The 19890-nt window shown below is 36.8% G+C and overlaps 1 protein-coding gene and 1 long non-coding RNA gene across 3 annotated transcripts in view; both read right to left on the bottom strand.

Annotated features, from left to right (window-relative positions):
- Positions 1-3837: 3837 nt before the first annotated feature.
- On the bottom strand, positions 3838-4827 carry LOC126588470 (uncharacterized). The gene is made up of 3 exons (XR_007611467.1): positions 4640-4827; positions 4420-4556; positions 3838-4315 (listed from the first exon to the last, which is right to left on the bottom strand). It is a non-coding gene; the product is annotated as an uncharacterized LOC126588470 (long non-coding RNA).
- A 2914-nt stretch (positions 4828-7741) lies between these two features.
- LOC126588443 (DNA (cytosine-5)-methyltransferase CMT3-like) overlaps positions 7742-19890 on the bottom strand; it is a 119508-nt gene continuing 107359 nt past the window's right edge. For both annotated transcript variants that reach the window (XM_050253534.1, XM_050253532.1), the window contains 21 exons: positions 13816-14394; positions 13014-13048; positions 12792-12882; positions 11933-12040; positions 11688-11804; positions 11508-11607; positions 11204-11403; positions 11037-11102; positions 10655-10942; positions 10463-10521; positions 10289-10355; positions 9849-10178; positions 9705-9773; positions 9539-9625; positions 9191-9278; positions 8922-9034; positions 8703-8807; positions 8584-8627; positions 8397-8466; positions 8212-8315; positions 7742-8093 (listed from right to left, as the gene is read on the bottom strand). In XM_050253534.1, coding sequence (XP_050109491.1) covers positions 7922-8093; positions 8212-8315; positions 8397-8466; positions 8584-8627; positions 8703-8807; positions 8922-9034; positions 9191-9278; positions 9539-9625; positions 9705-9773; positions 9849-10178; positions 10289-10355; positions 10463-10521; positions 10655-10942; positions 11037-11102; positions 11204-11403; positions 11508-11607; positions 11688-11804; positions 11933-12040; positions 12792-12882; positions 13014-13048; positions 13816-14394 — 2892 coding nt within the window. In that variant the 3' untranslated portion in view covers positions 7742-7921. The remainder of the gene's footprint in view (positions 8094-8211; positions 8316-8396; positions 8467-8583; positions 8628-8702; positions 8808-8921; positions 9035-9190; positions 9279-9538; positions 9626-9704; positions 9774-9848; positions 10179-10288; positions 10356-10462; positions 10522-10654; positions 10943-11036; positions 11103-11203; positions 11404-11507; positions 11608-11687; positions 11805-11932; positions 12041-12791; positions 12883-13013; positions 13049-13815; positions 14395-19890) is intronic.

The raw sequence follows: 19890 nt of genomic DNA on the forward strand, positions 1-19890 counted from the left end.
TACTGTATCTCAATCCAATCACTTCCGCATGACAACGTGTGATTAGTCACTGATATTACCCTCACATACCAAGTGTATTGAAGTTCTTCTCATCAGATCCGGAGTAGCTATATTTCAAAACTGACTCAAGTCTATATTGTTTTAAAGAATAAGATGTTCAAATCTTTGATTACATATGCAGAGGATCACTTAGAACCATAAAGGGTTGGTCCATATCCTTTGTATAAGCCTCTATTTCTTTTTTTTGGAGGGGGGGGGGATCAGGTCTAAATTTGGCTTACTGAAACTAATTGGTCGATAATTAACGGTTTAGATTTCTAATTAGAAAGTGGTCCATTCCCAAGTTGCACCGGCTCTCCCATTGGATTGCTCATAGTAAACTCAAGTAAACAATAACACTTTTTCAGATTGGCTTCTGCATAATTTCATCTCCCCATTAATCAAACCAGAATAAAGTCAGCAATATGTCAATTGTTTTCCGACTGCTCCTTTCAATACTTGGGCAGAAGATATCAATAAAGAAACAATGTGGCAGAAGGAACCAAAAAAGGCGGATAATTAATGATATTGCTTGGGAGAATATCTATTTAATATATTTTATTATACGACGTGATTGTTGATGATTGAATTATTATTTATGTTGATTAACATACTTAATTGACACATCTCATGATTTACAAATATAGTCTAAAAAATTGGCATACCTAGCATTACTCGATAATTAAACATAAATTAGCAGTAAGGCATATGGAACTGGATTAGTCTGAATTTTTTCATGATAACGGGTTCTAAGATCTAACAGCTACCACACAGAAATATTGTGATACAGAATTTTGAAACATTAGAGAAAGTATCAAATTCGAAGTTGGAATTAAGAAAGAAGAATTCATCTCCCATGAGAGTATCAAAATTTGTTTTAAGTTTGTTACTTTTAGTACTTTTTTTTCTTCCGAATTTAAAATATTTTAACCACTCGAGAGGGTTCAAGCACTGCTGGAGTGGTCTTGAGGAATCTTGAGAAAGTACCAAAGTTGAGAAGTAGCAGCAAATACTTAATTAGAATTAAATACAAATTACTTCTATTATCTCTCCACACAATAATTTTCCATAGAGAAAGGACAGTCACAAAAGATACTCAAATCATACAAAGGAGAAGCGGACATTACATATTCATACTTACCCTTTGAAAAGAGAGGCATAAATTAAACTAGAAAAGAAGGCCATGCAAGGAAGGCTGGTAAGATATGAGAAAGAAGAGCAGAAATAGTAGAAAGGCCACGCCCCAAGGCGATCCTCCGGCTCTGTGGATGGCTTCGGGCTCCGACCCCGGAATGCTGATGCTAACTTGGCTGCCTGTGGAGAGCCAATGAACTACAATGACTATAAGCAAAGGGGAAATTACCAGCAAACGTTGCAGCAGCTCCGACACTGTGGCCATCACAGCGTCGTAAACAGCGTAACCAACAAACCCGCAAACGAGTATTATAGTAGCCATCGGGAGCCAATTCTCCGAGAGACTGGAAAACCAAGAGCTTGATCTGGGAGCAGAAGCCATGAGCAAATAGTGAAGTGTGTAGAGAGCGAAAGCCTTCTTGTAGTTACTCTGGTGGAGTGAAGTGCGTACAATGTACTGCTCGGCAGGAAAATTAATTGACACTTGCAATGCCGTAACTTTTGTACCATTTTGTATTTTATAACACAGGGTAATTTGTAAAATAAAATTTACCGAGTCTAAATTGGAATTTTAACCTCAAAGTGGTGAGAATTTTCAATGTATTTGTAACATAGGCACATATATTATATATTATTATATAAATAGAATAATATTTAAAGTAAATTTGTTTTCCTTTTATATAATAAAATATGGCATATCAATATGTTGTACTGCTCGAATTAGAAGCGGTAAATAAGAATGTCACTGTCAAGGGACTTTCGGTTCCCACCATAAGTCTCCCACAATAATAGCAGGTGGTGCGATGCTACATATGTTTGAATTACCCCAAGGAGTAATATTAGTAGCTTGAGCAATTAAAGTGCTGACAATGTACAGTCATATCCAACTCAAGTGATTCATCAGAATGGAGTAGGATTCTATTCTTTCTCTTTTTCCCTTCTGTTCCCTTCTTTTCTCTCATCTTTTATTTGAACGGTTGGTTACGGTTAAATTATGTTAACATCTTATATTAATTTTTTATATAAAAAAAAAAGACAAAATAAAGAATATAAGAAGAAAAGATGAAAGAGAATGAAAAAAAAGTAGGAAAGAGAATCTTAGTCCCACCAGAATTACCACTGCTTTGGATGCACTCAACATCGATGCATAAAGGGGACACATTAGGCAACTTGACAGTAGAATTTATTTGGATGTGAAAGAGATTTTCTCCGGATCTCTCATTTCAAAGCATAAGGATAAAGTGATTCGGACCTTTAAAATTTGATCCAAAAACTAAAAATAGAAAAGTTAGTAAAAAATTTTAAAATCTATAATAATTTTTAGCCATTGAATCAAAGTTTAAAAGTTTGGATCACTTGATCCTTGAGTCTTGGAAGAAGAGATCCGAAGAAGATCTCTTCCCATTTGGAATCACTCATGGAATGAAATAAAAGAAATTGTTTAAAAGTGCTTTTATAATAAAATAAAATATAAAAAAAAACTTTTAGTACGCATATGGCTACGTCTGATAGAATAGATTAAAAATAGCGCTACTTTTTCAAGTAATACTTGCATTTTATTGAAAATTTCAACGCACTCCTGCTAAAAGTGCTTCCAATAAAAAAGTATAGGACTGTTAGTGTATGAACTTTCGCAATTGATCACATGAAGCATTCTTCTTTGTTTTACAGTCCGAAGGTTGATTGGTATCACTTGCAGATCAGCAAGCAAATTCCGAGATTTTCAAATACTGGTTCTTGCGCATGCACTTTGGAGGCCTTGGATCGTATTTGCTCCTTAACCGATCAAAAAACTTCTAAAAGTGCACTCCTAAACTGAAATTTACAGCAGCATCTGGGAAAAAAATTAGATTGTGGTAATGGTTCAAGCTCCAATTCAATTGACGATTGCGTTTAGAGTTGTGTCACCGGAAACAAACGATGAGCTGAGAGCAAGCCTTCTATTGTATTCATGAAACTACCTTCTAGTGTTTGGCTCTAGTAATTAAGTTGGCTTTACGTCAGTCTCGTTTGTGCATGTTTGATTATAGTGGATCGTCTCTAACTGGCACCTATATTCTGCAGAGACCAGTTTAAGAGTTCCAACCTTCGTTCAAAGCCAAATTATTATTGTTTGCTCATGTAGATTATATTGTATGTATACAAAAAAAAAATATGATGAATTGTTCTAGTGATTAGGGTCTTTTTATTCAACATATTACGTTCTAGGTTTAAACATTCCTCATTTTCAACTTTTTAATACTCACTTGTTCATATGCTTTTTAAATACTACATCACTAGCCGGCTAGTCTGACCAACCAATAACAATAAGGGGTATTTGTCATTCCCCTCCCTGAACTTGTAAGCAGCTGTCAATTTTCTCCTTGAACTTTAATTTTAGCCAATTACCCCCCATGAACTTTTATAATTGGCCAATTTACCCCCTAATGTTAGATTTGAGATTTTTCCTTCCAATTTTCCATCCAACTCGGTCACATGCACAGCACATGCCAATTTATTTAGGTTTAAAAAGTAATTTTATCCGTAATGTGGACATTTTTTTTTTTTCCCTCTTCTCTTCCGCTATTTCACTCCGTACAATTTTATCTAAATTACCCATAGAAGTCTAATTAGCAACTGCAAAATATTGGCTCTACGCCCAGTTTACCAAAATGAAATTAACGATTCTTACTACAATTAGTTTTGCACTTCGAGTGCTTTAATAAAGTTAATAGCATCCACAAAAAATATGCAACAAACTTGCACCTAGTGCCAAAATCAATAAAACCTATAAATTTTATAGTTATGCAGCATAATCCCATTAAAAGAACAACTTCACCTGAACACCAAAGGTTTTCATTAACAGTACGAAAGGTCCTCCAACACATCAAAGTTACACTCTCCATGGTCTTGCTTTTTCGGCAACATGTTGGGGTTGTGATTCCATTTTATTAGCCTTCCTTGTGACTTGATTCACACGACCGCCTCGATTCATCTATTTCAATTCAACACGAAATCAACAAAAATGTTAGCAAACCCAAAACAACAAAAATTAATCTATAACAAATGTTTTTTTTAATTAAAAAAGACAGATTCTTGTTATAGTTCCTTGTGGCCTAGTTTGGGATGGAGCAGCCCCCGAGTGGTGATGTGCACCAGTTTCCTACATCAAAACCATTTATACCCAATTATTAATTTCATACAACTGCATACATAGTAGAGTCAAACACAATATAAGTATTTGATACAAGTCCAATTTACAGTTACCTTTGCAATTGTGCTCAATCCTTTTGCTTTTGAATTAAGACCTCTTATTGTGTGTTATTTCCTTTTGTTGCTTTAGGTTCTTTTGCATTTAAGCTAGACCCTTTAGATATGCTTATATTGAATGTTCACCCATGACTCTGCATTATTTATGTTCACTTAGCGACTAGATAAGTGATATAACAAGACTCAAAATAAATACAATCCTTGTTGATCAAATTACCTCTTTTGTGAGCCAAAACCTTGTTGTGATTGTAGTAGCCTTTGTGGACAACTTGTTTTGTTGTGTCCTTCCTCTCCACAGGTTTGGCAATGCATTACAACATCATATTTCCATAGCTTTGTTGCCCCCTTCTTTATCTCATATGGTGTTTTTGTTCTTTTGCCTTTAGGTCTTCCAGGTTGCTTATGGTAAAAAGGGGGTTTAATAGGCATAAGGCAAGTTCTCTTCCACTGTTCTTTTACAGGCATATGAGCAATTTACCTTTCATAACACCTATCATAAACTAGCCTTTTGTAAAGTAAGTGAACAAACACTTGTGGACTAGCCTCCTTCCTAGCAATTGCGGATATAGCATGGGGACAAGGAATGCCACATGGTTGCCACTTCCTACAAGAGCAAGTGTGTCTTTCCAAATCTACTGCAAACATACTACCAACCAAAATATGCACTTGATATTGACCATTCCCTGAATAATTGGCAAAACAATTGAAACCATCCAGTTGATTTTTTTCAACAATCTTTAAAATTCTAGGTCCAACTTGTTGGGCCCACTTAGCTTCTCTTAGCTTAGCCATTCTCAACATCAAATATTTTTTAATCCTTTGTAACATCGTAATAATTGATTTATCTCTTGCATCTAAAATTGCAGAAGTAAATGACTCACACATATTATTCAATAATAAATCACACCTTACTGATGTTCTGAAATAAGATCTGCTTCAATGGCAAGGTGGCTTATCAACTAGCCATCCCACTGCCTTATTAGATTAATTATTCATCACCTCAATTTAAGCTTCATAAGCAGGTACAGTAGTTGCCCTTGCTGCTGCCCACAATCTCTATTTTAAGGCAAGTCCGGTGTGACCTGCACTTCTAAAATTATTATGCAAATGTCTAACACAATGTCTGTGTTCTGCAGTTGGCATCAGACTCAGTATAGCATCGCCTAGTCCCTTTTGTTTGTCAGTGATGAATGTCCAAGCATTTCCATTCTCAATTCCCACATCCTCGAAAAAGATCCCCAAAAAACAAAGTCCAAGTCTTCCTATTTCCACCTCCACAAAAGCAAATCTATTGGAAACATGCCGTTATTGGCATCAACACCAACATCACTTAGAATTTGACCAGGATGGGGTCCCTTAATATGAGACCCATCAAAACCCACTATAGACCTATACTCTTGTTGAAAGCCTTTCTTCAATGCAAATGCATCAAAGCATATGTACAACATTTTAAAAACAGGGTTTTCACCTTGGAAATCTGTTTTTACTTTGATAGTACTCCCACTATTTCTCACTTTCAACTCTTCCAGGTAATTTCAAAACTTGGCATATTGCTCATGTATACTACCTTCTGTCACTTTTTTTGTAATTCTCTTTGCTTTGTAAACTTGATTTTTTGTTATGTCAATACCGTAATACTTTCTCACAAGTTCCATGAAACCAGTCACACTCATATCAGGTTTCGATCTAAGCTTCTCATCAAACTGATCAGCTAACCATGAGGAGATTAACCAAAGACCTGCAACGCTGCTTGTTTGTTAGCTCCCTTCTCTCTGAAGCTTGAAGCAAGAGAGAATAATTTGCTTGGTCTGTTATCCAAACAAGCAGCAAACAACTTGCTAAATATTTTGGGCCATAATTTAGGGAAGCTTCCAGCAAAAGAAAATAATTTACTAATTATTGGCTTTGCCTGTTATACAAACAAGCCTATTTATTTCGGGCACAATCTATGGAAGCATGAATCAAAAGAGAATAATTCATAAAAAAATTATTTAAAAAAAATGCCAATCAAGGGACCTCATATACACACACGACTGGAAAAATAACACACAAAGCAACCCTTTCACATATTAAACAAACTAAAAAGGAAAAAGTGAAGAGTTACTATATCTTGGAGGATGCCCACCATCTTTGACCACGATACTCATCGTTTTGAGCTTCAAAGCTCAAAATACCTTCGATATTTTGTAGCAATTTGTTGATTTCGCTGTCTATTCTCCATTTCTCAGATTGTAACCCTAGGATGCCCAATTCTTTGTGGCTCGCCTTCCCCTGCTTCCCCATATACCCAACAATGATTAGGTTTGGTTGTGGTGTATGATTACCTTTTTGTCCTCACACCATTAGCATGTGACCAAATTGGATGGAAAATTCAAAGATATAATGGTAGGGGTTAAATTGGTGAATTACACAAGTTTAGGGGAGTAATTGGCTAAAATTAAAGTTCAGGGAGGAAATTGACAATTTCTTACAAGTTCAAGGGGTAAATCGACGAATACCTCTAACAATAAATACATCAATCCGTTACAGATTATCAACATGTGGTCATATTATTGACATTATTGATACTCTAACTACATAGTTAACGCGATATGATTGTCAGTGAAGTCCACTTTACAAATAACTAATCATGTTGAGTCATTTATTGATTGGTCGGACTAGCTAAGTGATCAAACAAACGTATAAGTGTCATTCTGTAAAAAAAAAAAAAAAAGGAAAAGAAAATTTTATTGATATTGGACCACTTGGTATCCAAATTCATATGTCATGCCGTTTGGGTAAAATATATGGGCTCTAAAAGGCCCATACTTTTGTTCACAACTCCACCATTCGACGAGGAAAAAAGCGCCGCCGTCGTGTTCAAGGGAGAAGCAAAATTCCAGAGAGAGAAGAAACAATGAGACGCTCAGACGACACCAGCAGCAGCAACCACAAGTCTACAAAGCCTCCCTTCGAATCCTCATCCCAAGATGTGTTGAACTCTTTGTTATCTCGGTTGAGGCGATATTCTAAACTACTCTTCCAAGTTACGGAATATGAGATTCGAACTCAGACGTAACGTTGATGGATGTTTTTATATTTTGTGAATGAGAATGATGATTGTACGATGAACATTAGATGGTTCAACATTTCACCTTTTGGCACATCTCAATTTCTTGTATGCAAGTGTTTCTGGTAAAGCGATACTTTCAGTAATCTAAAAGCGCTTAAGTTAGTCGTAAAAGCGCTTCCAGACAAGCCCAAAGTAAAATGAGAACAAAATTCATACTGACTAGATGTTACTCAAAACCAAAATCTAGAAGGATTTAAAATCTCAAAATGAACAGAAAGGTTCAAATTATCATTTCGGAGTAATCAAAGAACATTGTTCATCCGAGCAATAGCTCTATAAGATCAAGAACTAATACATTTCTGAATTAACATGTTCTCACAATGTCAGTACTAAAACAATAGAGTTACAACAGCAATGAATAAATCATATTGTAACCGCAACAGTGAATCAATCCGCTTCTTCAGATGACGCCGAATGAACCTGATCCTGAATGTTTGGGAAACTTTCAGGTAATATGAACACGGGATCAGCACCAGCAGAACGTCTAAGAGCAAGACCTAATGCATAGCCCAGTGCACGCGCAACCGGAACAGCGACAGCATTTCCAACTTGCATGTACCTGAAATGGTTCCAAAAATAATTACTTGGCGGTTAATCGAGTGATGTCTCAGATTCCAACTCCTTTAGCCTGATTGACAAAAGAATACAGAGAACAAACGGTTTAAAAAATACGATACCTTTCTTTTACAGGCCCGCTGAGCCTGTAAAAATCTGGAAAGCCCTGTAGCCTAGCATTCTCACGAATTGTCAGCACCCTATCTTGCTCAGGATGCATAATTGCCTGAAAAGAAAGACAGGAAATTGTGTGAGCAGATGATTGTCTTTCTACATCTGAAAATGATTGAATTACATTAGAGTATACCTGGTTATGTGGTTCAGCTCTTGTCACAACTGTTGGCACAGTTTCGTCCCACCACAAGCGGGCAAAAGGTCTGCATAATTTCATTCAAAAATCATATTAAGCAACTGAACCACACTATAAGTTTCAAATTTTGAATAAGACAACACTAACTCTTGTTTCAAATTTTGAATAGAACACTAACTCTTACTTTGATGAAGACCCCTTCACGAAACTCATAGCATAATCTGGGACCTACCATTACAATGTAATTAGAATCACACAAAGTTGCAGGAAAACTGAATCAGTAGAAAACAGATAGATTTTTACCAATGGTTTCCCAGAAGCCAAATACACCCTGGGTACTTCCGGATCCCACTCAACCTTGTTATCACCGCGCACACGAACACCTGGGAAATCTCTGAAGCATGCACCCTAGTTCCCAAGAAACAAAAGTACACAAATTGTTATTGAGAGCATAGGATTCTGTCAAGGAACTGTTTAAATGATAAAGCAATGTGACCATGCATTCAATGATTAAGAATGGACCTTTCTCTTCGGAACTTCACAGACACGTGCATAATCATCGGGATTCAACTGCAAAGGGCGATGATCATAAAGAACCTTCTGTAAAGAGTTGTCCTTTGAAGTCCCCATTAGGTCTGCATCAAACAAAATGTTAATCAACTTCTGTAAAATATGACAGTTATAAGACACATAAGTTTTTACAAAGCAGCATGAAAATCAATATATTCAACCATACTTGCAATTCCGAAGAATCAAATATCACGAATTTCAAAAGCAACAGAGCATCTTACATTCTTTGCTTAGTCGTATAAGCCTCTGAAACTCTGTCTTGGGTGGCCCCCCATATGGCATCTCATTTCTTTCTTCATTATTTTCAACCTATATCAGAAGATAGATAGAAATAAGAATGAAGGACTATTAAAAGGTCGTACCCAGTGCACAAGGCTCCCGCTTTACGCAGAATCTGGGAGAGGTGAATGTCGGCTAGCCTTACCCCCATTTATGGAGAGGCTGCTCCCAAGTCTCGAACCCGAGACCTACCGCTCATGGGCGAAGGCACTTGCCATCGCACCAAATGCGACCTCTAAAGGGAAAAAAATAACATAATACTCAAAAGGAAAAATTTTAGAAGACATTACAGCAGGCAGATCAGAAATCGCATCCTCCAGAAAAAGACTTTTTGCTAGTTGAGTCTTCTGACCTTCATCATAAGCAACAGCATTACCCTGCATTTTTCACACTGTTTTAGTACAAAATCTTTATAAAAATCAAAATCAAAATCAACACTAGCACTTGAACTCGTACCTCAAATTGTGTAGGGATAACACCCCTTGAAATAACATCATGCGTAGGAAGAGGGTACTGGGGCAAGATCTGCAAAAGTCATAACAATTACCCTATGAGATTAAACCTGCACCATAGTAAAACTTGATAATTTATTCATCATACCTCAGTAGGACGGGCCCCCCACAAAAAAACTCGCATACGGAACTGTGGAAGCCCATAGGCACCAGCTGCCATCATTCCCATCCTCGCTTGATAGTTCATATCTACAAGGCGTCCCAAGGCATATCGTCCAAGGAATCCATCGGCAAATTTTAAAATATCGACAACATTTTCCATCAAAACAAACTTTGGCTTAAGGTACCGAACTATGTCCATGTACACCTCTAACTGTTGGTTTTTCTCATCGGCTAATGGACTTTCTGTGTTCCTAAACCTGTTGAAACCACTAACTCCTTGGCAAGGGGGTCCCCCACACACCACATCAACATCACCCTACAGCAAGATATCAGAAAATGTCCAAAACAATATTAAATGACAATAGTCTATACTCATGCGTCGACGAATTCCAATTCAAGGTTACAGTGAAAATTTCATTTACTTACCGGTAAAGGCAATTTTTTCAATCTGTAACCTTCAGTAATAAAGGCTTTGATAGCCTTCTTGCAATGCCTGTTTGACAAAAAAACATGAGCTTCAGTTTACAACATCACAGTACATAAATGATTTAAAACATGCAACAGATAATACTGCAAGCATAAATAAGAATAGTTGCATACTCCAATTCATTCATTGGCTCCCAGGTGTCTTCCTCAGGCCCGTAGCCCTTCCAATGAATCTACATACATCAAAAGGCAATCAAATTTTGCATGAGGAACTAATGAATTTAGATTTGCATTAACCATTCCCTCACATACTATAACGTTATAAATATTTAAAGAACATGCATTTATAAATTTTGAAGTTGATACCTTAAAGTATATTCCCTTCTTTTCATTTTTTTTGGGGTCACCAAAACATACTCCTACCACGCAATCAACTTCAAAAACTTCAGAATCATCATTCTCATTTCCACTAACATCTTCTTCCTCTTCTTCTCCCTCATCTTCCACTTCATCATCTTCCTTTCTAAAGAATTCAAGCATACTCTTCTCTACATCCTCCTCTAAATTGTCAGTCTCAACCAACTTTAAGCACATGCACAATTTTCTCCATTCCTTGAGCATTGTGAGGAAATCTTCAGCAGCTTCATTTCGGACCTGATGTGTGAATTAGACACTAACTTATGCAAATAAAAAAAAAACTAAAGCATCACATCAAAGGTGAGGAAAACAGTAAGATACAAATACAAACCTCTGTCTCTGGATGGTTTTGTTCTAGACTCTTACAAGCATATTCATTGTAGTCAACAGCCCATCTCTAAAAGACATAAACAGGATAACAATATCAAACTCTCCCTTCACGTCGATTCAATTGATGTCAAAGATTAACAAAAAATAAATTAAGAAAAAGGAACTTACTGTAACAAGATTGACATTGGCCAAATGTGCACCAAGGCACAGGCCAGTAGACATTGCTCCACAACCAGAGTATAGGTCCAGGAGCCTTACTTCTGATTTGGCACACACTCCATTTGACAGCTTTGAATCAACCTCACTATCCAAACAAACATCATCCTCAACAGAGATAGTTGAGTCATCACTTCCAGACTGCATATTTTCTGAAATTTCAAAACCAGAAATAACATGTGAACACATTGGAGCATTCCAAATGAAAGAAAGAAAAAACCAGCATCATGACGGTAAGTAGAAAGAGAACAATAACCTGTTGGCAGATTGACAAAAGTAGAATATGGTAGCAAATACTTGGTGTCGCAATAGTAATTGCACACTGGAATTGATTTACTCTTCACATCTTCATCAACCTGAGAGAAAAAGGATAACTCATTCATGTTGGACTTCATGAACAACCAAAAAAGCATGAATATGGAAACTTCAAGCATACATTTAGTGTCAGCCTAACAATATGAAGTTTTTCAACAAGACAATCCAGAGGGTTGTCATCTCGGACATCTGAAAAGAATACACGCCCACAAGAAACAGTAGCACAGTGCTTTATGACCTGCAAGAAAGCAAAAAGTTAATAATTCAGCACCCAATAGCAGGATTCTTACTTTTTAAAGGAACAAAACCATGAAACAAAGTATTTGGAAAGAAAATTATAAAAAGGTTTCGTTTGAAATATCTTACAGTGTCTCGTGATCTATAGTACCATTGTGCAGTAAAATATAATAGCCCACCAATTGCCTCAAACATTTCCACAATCTTACAAATGTAGGGTTCTTCTTTCGTCTCTCCCTAAACATAAAAATGAATGGGAAACATTGTCACATAATAGGCAAATAAAAACAAAAGTACATAAAAACATTCTGTGCACATGAATCACTCACTACAACCAAAATTTCAGTTGAGTATGTTTCTACTTTGAAATATAGCACATCAAATTTTATAAATTAACCCTTATGTTGTGGAAAAGAACCATTTATGTGAAATTTGCAATGAATTGGCATGTCAGGAATCATATAATTTGGGGATTCCAACAATCATGGAGATTACCAGATGGATTGATAAGCAGAATATTGGTCAAAAAGTTATTTTGATATTAGCAATCAACACTTAAGTAATAATCCAATCATTAACAACAACATAATATGGTTTACAGAATAAGGTTTAAATAGATAGCCTCCCTAACATCACCCTTTATTTCAATTTAGTCTTCTTTCAAAGTTAAGAAGTCAAAGCACTCAAAACAAAGAGGTTATAAAAAATGTACATCACTTTTGTATTCCATCCATCCGGCTAAATGGTAAAGTTAGTTTTCTAAGAAGGGAAAAAACAGTCAACTTGTGATACAAATCCAATAAAACATTACCGTGATCAAAACTAAATCTTCAAAATATCTATTTTGCTAATTTTTGTAATGTTGCAAAAGGGAAACAATTATGATTATACAATCAAATAATGGAGTAGACCAATTATCTGGTCTTACTTTTCACTTGTGCGTGTTTCTATACTTATTACTGCTAAACAACTAATCATGAAAACTCACTTGCACGTGGGCATCATCATAGAGATCATAACTGATTCCATCCACCAACGCCTTTGTGTAGTGACAACAAGCTTGAATGATATCTTCATCACTGTTTTCAATTATTTTGATCATTAAAATCCATTCAGAAAACAAACAAACAGTAACCAACCTGTTGAAACACAGGACTACTTGGAGTAAGCTGACGAAAAAATATACAGATAAAGTAGAACTAAAACTTACTCGTTGGAGTTGTTTTGCCCATTCCTCTGTGGCTTCTGCACCAATGCAAGGATCAAGGTCAAAACAAAACAAGGGCAAAAAATCAAAGAGCATTCCACAAACATATATCAAGCTAATACCATTGGTTGACACTCAAGTTCAATATCTTCAGCATGTATTTCATGAAGCAAATACAGTGGCAGATGAATCACCTTCACTTCTTTTGGTCATAATAACTAACCTAATGTATCAGTTTGCTTCTCAAGTTTTCCTATAACCAAAGGGGGATACTCTTTGTACTAGTCCTTTCATAACATTTCTTCCTTTCTTTTCATGACCCAATGAATAACATAGAACACTCACAATTGATTACTAGCAATGCATAATTGTACGTGACAATATTACAACGGAAAGAATTTATCCCGCTTCATACACATTTTATTGGGACAGGAGGCGGACAGGAGGGAGGGAGGGTTTCACACCCCACCCAGCCACCACAACAAGATTCATGTTAGACAAAGAACTGTAAAATCAAGGTTGAAAGCCTAAAACCCAAAAATTCTTGAAACCAAATCTTTGATACCATGTTAGACAACACCGAGAGGTAAAAACCATACGAATTTAGGAAATGGGTAAAGAATTAATCCTACCACAAATGCTACAGCTACATTAACGCTTGGACACACAGATTCTAAAACCCATTATTTGTCTTATCATATACCACTTATCCATGAAGTTCACAGTGATCATCTATAACCCCTAAATCTCCAACATTTTCACAAAATACAAATTAAATTCTTAAAAAAAAAACAAAATCTATCACCTCTCCCGCATATCGTTTGGGGTATTGCTTACGAGCCTCCTCATCTTCCATCGGTTTGCCAATAAACCTCGATTCCTCTCCGTCTTCATCAGCCGCAGCTACCTCCTGAGTCACTGGCTTCCTCGGCGGAGAAGCACCTTTTTCCACACTCGTTGCTACCTCCTCTTCAACTGTCGCCTTATTGGTTTGCCTCGGATTCTTCAATTTCGTCAGAGAAGCAGCTTTTTCCACACTCGTCACTACCTCCTCTTCAACTCTAGCATTTTTTGTTTGCCTCGGCTTCTTCGATTTTGGAGAACAAGCTGATTTTTCCACACTCGCCGCTGCCTCCTCTTCAACTCCTCCCTCCTTGGTTTGCCTCGTCTTCTTCGATTTCAGCGGAGAAGCAGCTTTTTCAACACTTGTAGCTACCTCCTCTTCAACTCTCGCCTTCCTGGTTTGCCTCGTGTTCTTCGATTTCGTTGGAGAAGCTGCTTTTTCCACACTCGTTGCTACCTCCTCTTCAACTCTCGCACTCCTGGTTAGCCTCGGGCTGTTCAATTTCAGCGGAGAAGTACATTTTTCCACACTCGTTGCTACCTCCTCTTCAACTCTCTCCTTCTTGGTTTGCCTAGTCTTCTTCGATTTCGGCGGAGAAGTAGCTTTTTCCACTATCGTGGCTACTTCCTCCTCAACTCTGGCCTTCTTGGTTTGCCTTGGGTTCTTCGATTTCTTCGGAGAACCTGAAGAAGTTCCGGCCTTCGACTTCCGCTTGCACGCCATTCTGCTTACAGCGGAGAGAGGCTGAATAGCCGGAGAAGACGGTGGATCTTAGAGAGAAAAAGAGAGGGGGGAAGAGAGAGAGAGAGAGAGAAATGGGCGATAGGGTTTTTTTAGGGCGTGAGTGATTGGATTGGGGTTATGTTTTATAGTGGGCCGTGAAATTATGGAGTGGGAAGTGCGCGGCGTATGGGCGGGAAAACGGGAAATTTGGAAAGTGGGGTTTGAATTTTTAGGTGACGTTTGGTTTTGGAGCGTAAGGACTTTGAGGGGTGTTTGGTTGCGCGGGTTAACTTTTCCGTGTGTTTGGCTCTATTTTTGTTTACACTTTTGACTTTTTCCGATTTGTATAATATTAATTACCGAATTTACCATAAATGTGTGTTATAGTTGTGTAAACGTAAACAAATGATGAATGCATGACGAGAGTTAATAGAAAGTTGTAATAAGAGAGAGACAACGAATTAATTTCGTAAATATTATACGGTGTAATGTTAAGTACTATTAATCGTTGATGAAAGCTCACATGTATAATGATCGATATTTTTATTATATTTTCATAAATTATCTCATTGTGTATAACAGAGATAAAAATTAATTAAGAAAGTCCAATAACTCAAAAAGAGAAATCAACTTCATGTAAGTGTACTAATTGTCGTTGCCTACTACTAAGACGTATGTGGGTTCTTTAATGTTTTGGTTCATGAAAACGGGTTTTACTTTTAGAAAATGAGGATTTCTATGTTATTTTTGCTCTATTTTTGTGTTATTTTTTGCTTTTTAATTTTTGTTTCTATACCTATTTTATTTGGACTTGCAAAATTTATGTTTTATAGAATATACAGATATATAAAGTCACTTATATCATATTCAGTTACACAAAAACCAAAATGTAAATAAATATGTATAAATAACCCAATGCCTAAGTTGGGCTTCACTCTCAAGTCTCAACACACACAACACAAAGAACCGGCCCAAATTTACAATTATGGACTTCCCTTGACTTTTTTTTTTTAATACATCGATGTTTTTACATTAAGGGGAGGGGAAGTTCGGCTAAGCCATACAATATGCAACCTAATTTGGTATCGAAATCGCCTAATTTAGACTTCCCTTAACTTTTTGTATTAATGTATTTTATTCATTATTAAAAAAATTAAGGCTCGTTTGAAAAAAAAATTTAAAAAGACTAAAAAGTATTTTTGGTAAAACAAATTTTGGGTTTCAAAAAGTATTTAAAGTGTTGTTTGGAAGAAGCACCGAATATGTGCTTCTTGCTGGAAGCAACAAATATGGGTTTCTTATAGGAAGCAATTAAAATGCTTTTTTTTAATCCACTTAGATTTTTACTAAGAAATAGTTTCAAAAACATTTTCATCAAAAACGCTTCCAGTTAATTTAAAAGTATTCCCCAACGAGCCCTTAACCGTTTTAGTTTTGACAATTTGGATGGTTAAAATGCATCACGATATTATAGACAATGAATGGTGGACACAAGTACTTTCACTAAAAGGAATATATAGAAGTAACAAATTAATTAACTTGATTTGATGAAACATAGCATTAGTAAGAGGCTACAGATAAGTAAACCCCAAACAGAATAAACAACAGTTGACATTTGAACACACACACACACACACACATACATATATACATTCTCGTTACATAAGAGCTTTTCACGTCACTCAATACTATTAGTGCATTTACACACACACACACACATACATACATACATTCTCGTTACATAAGAACTTTTCACGTCACTCAATACTATTAGTGCATTTACACACACACATACATACATACATTCTCGTTACATAAGAGCTTTTCACGTCACTCAATACTATTAGTGCATTTTTTGATCATCAATGGTGCTAGTACTGTGTCGGCATGATTCACCGCAGCATCAACGGCGGTTTTCGAAATTGAATTGTTTGGGATAGGATACTTAAAACCATGAGGCTTGCAATATTTATTGAAGTGACGATTGCAAAGAAGTACAAGGAGGAAGACGGCGCCGTAGATAGAATAGGCAGCACATTTGAACCAGGAAGGAAATGGGATGGTGATGGATATGAAAAAGACTGTGACTCCAAAGAAGAGGCCAAAATGATGGAAAATTGGGGCAACTGTTATTTTGGTGGGACAATAGCTGAAATGAGTACATCTGCTTACCAAGATACAAATGAAGGCAAGTAAGACTGATTGTCTAAGAAAGTCGAAGATTACAGGGAGAGGGAGCTGGCCATAGGGAATTTGGAAGGGGAGAAGCGCTAGTCCGATAGCCGCTGTCAAGCAAAACACGAGGATTATACTTGCTAAATCTAAGTTGTTGTTGTGGGACTTATAGTTAGTCCTCCCATCTGGAACTTGTTGAATTACGGCTTCTAGGTCTGGTTCGCAATCACGATCGACTATACTATTTATGAGAAGTCTGAGTAGTTGGATTGTCTTTGCAATAACTGCAAGGAGAAAAGGCTTTTAAGTTTCGATCCCAAGCAATATTATCAACACAATTCATTCTGCACAAAGATTGGTTAGAGTCTTAGAGACAGTTGATAACAAGATTAGTTAATGGTTAATGTTGGTTTGTTTATATACAACCTGAGGTATAACTTCCGGGTGATTTCATCAATGAGAGCGCAAAGTCGGTTCTCAAAAGAGTTAAATATATTAGACTTTGTGTAAGAGAAATTTTATTTAAACCTATGTAATCTCTATCTTCACCCATCTTAAACTTTATATGTGAATTGTCTTTTTTAACCTATGACATAATTAACAAACAATAAAATTAAAATTTATTAATAACTCACTCAATAATCAAACTCTGTCATCACATCAAATCATATCATCACACAATTTTTATCCCACATTCATTCTAGCTAAAACCGTATGTGTTCAATTATAATATTGTATAGAAGACTTCAAGTTGGAAGTTCGGTTAAGTCACACAATGGACAATTTAATTTGATATTGAATTTCCCATTCACGAGATTCGAACTTAAAACCTTTCACTTACAAGTGAAGATGAATACCATCAAACTGTAGTACTAAGTGGCCAAAAGACTTCAAGTTAATATCATTGACTTAGCCAACTTAGGTTTGCGTAAGGTCTCTTGTACAATACTATAAGGCAAAAATTATTGAAACCAAAGCTTAGACAACACCGAGGGGTAAAAATCATATGAAATTAGAAAATGGGTAAAGTATTAATCCTACCACAAATGTTACAGCCACATTAACGCTTGGACACACAAATATTCTAAAGCCCATTTATTTGTCTTATCATGTACCACTTTTTTTTTTTTTAGAGAAGTACGATATTTATTAATATAAGATAAAAACATACAAGGCGGATGATAGTGTGCTTAAATGGACCTTGATAAAAACCTTGTTGAGGCTTTCAACTCGGTTGAAAGGAAAAAGAGTGTCCGGCACCATCAACTAACTTTACCTATCCTCACACCAAGAGAGAAAACAAGCAAAATTATAAAGAGTTGTCTTCTATAAGAGTATCCAGCAATAGCTCAGAAGCAGTCCCCTCCATTGAAATTCATCAATCCAGCCAATCCCAGATCGAACAAGTCGATGGGCAGCGGAATTGGCCTCCTTTCGAACATGATTAAGCTTAACATGGGCACGTTCCAGCAAAAACAAGCAGATGTCATTGATAATAGGGCCAAATATCAAAGTGTCATCCCCTGTTTTCCTCATAGCAGCCAACGTGATTAATGAGTCTCCTTCAAACGCCACTTGAACATCGCGGGAGCAAACTTGAATTACAAAACAAATAGCCCTACGAGCTGCAATCATTTCAGCATGCAGGGGTTGAAGTCACTGATTCAAACCTCGCTGAACATGCTCCAATAAAACCACCATTGCAGTTACGTACGACTACCCCAACACCTGTGTCCTTTCGTTCCACGCCCCATCGAAATTGCACTTGATCCACCCCCCCTCAGGTTTGTGCCATCGTTACTTCTGCACAGTTTTTGAAATCTTGGGAGGTAGATGCCATTTCTGAAAAGCTTCCAGCCATTCCACAGCTCGCAAAGAGACCACTTGGCGACGTTTGATTTCCAATCCATAGCAGGTCATTTCTAGCACGCCAAATACTCCACAGCAGCATCAAAATTAACTCAAAGGTAGCCTTCGTAGCAATATGAGCTAACCCAACCAACCAATCAAGCAAACTTGCATTACTACTATCCTTGAAGTTCACAATACTTGATCATTTATAACCCCGAAATCTCCAACATTTTCCCAAAATACAAACTAAATTTAAAAAAAAATATTGAAACAAAATCTCTCACCTCTCCCACATATCTCTTGGGGTATTGCTTACGAGCCTCCTCATCTTCCATCGGTTTGCTAATAAACATCGATACCTCTGTCCTATCCTAATCTTTTCCTAACTTAATTCCTATTGCAAGGGGGAGTTAATTTCTGATTTAAATCACCTAGAAACCTTTCTAGAAGGCCTTATCTGTTCCTATATTGGTGCTGCATGTTTTTAGGCCTTGTTCTTCTAGAAATCAGCCACATAACATTGTTTCTAGAATTCCCTACAAAAGTGGCGCCCCAAACCCTTCTAGAAACCCTAAAATCTGCACAAACCCTAGTTCTTTTCCCTCTTGGATTGAGGCCCAAGCCTTTGCTGAAAATCCTAAGCCTTTTCCCATCATAATTTGTCAAAACCCTAGGCTATAAATATGTGTTTTCAGCCACAATTTCGTCCACCACCCCCATTCATCAGCCGCAACTACCTCCTGAGTCACTGGCTTCCTCAGCAAAGAAGTAGCTTTTTCCACACTCGTTGCTACCTCATCTTCATCTCTCACCTTATTGGTTTGCCTCAGATTCTTTGATTTAAGTGGAGAAGCAGATTTTTCCACACTCGTTGCTACCTCCTCAGCAACTCTCGCCTTCCTGGTTTGCCTCGCGTTCTTCAATTTCAGTGGAGAGGCAACTTCTTCCACACTCGTTGCTACCTCCTGTTCATCTCTCGCCAGAGAAGCCAGCAAATAACCAAGAATAAGAAGTAAGAGGGGTCATGTAAGTAAGTAGTCTTTGCAATGAGTGTGAGTGTTATAGAGTTTGTATCTAAAAAGTGAAAGAGTGTCATAACTTTTAAAATTTTATTTGAAAGATTGTGTTTTGTAATATTTATGAGTGTAATACAAGTAATTTATTTACTTGTTTTATCTTCCCAAAAAATTTCTGAAAATCGTCGTGAAATTTGTACTTGCATATTAAATTTAATTGATGTTGAGTAGGGGCTTAATTGGACTATTTGAGGAGGTTCAAGCATGCACT

Source organism: Malus sylvestris, chromosome 11 (genome assembly GCF_916048215.2).
Source record: "Malus sylvestris chromosome 11, drMalSylv7.2, whole genome shotgun sequence".
NCBI lineage: Eukaryota > Viridiplantae > Streptophyta > Magnoliopsida > Rosales > Rosaceae > Malus > Malus sylvestris.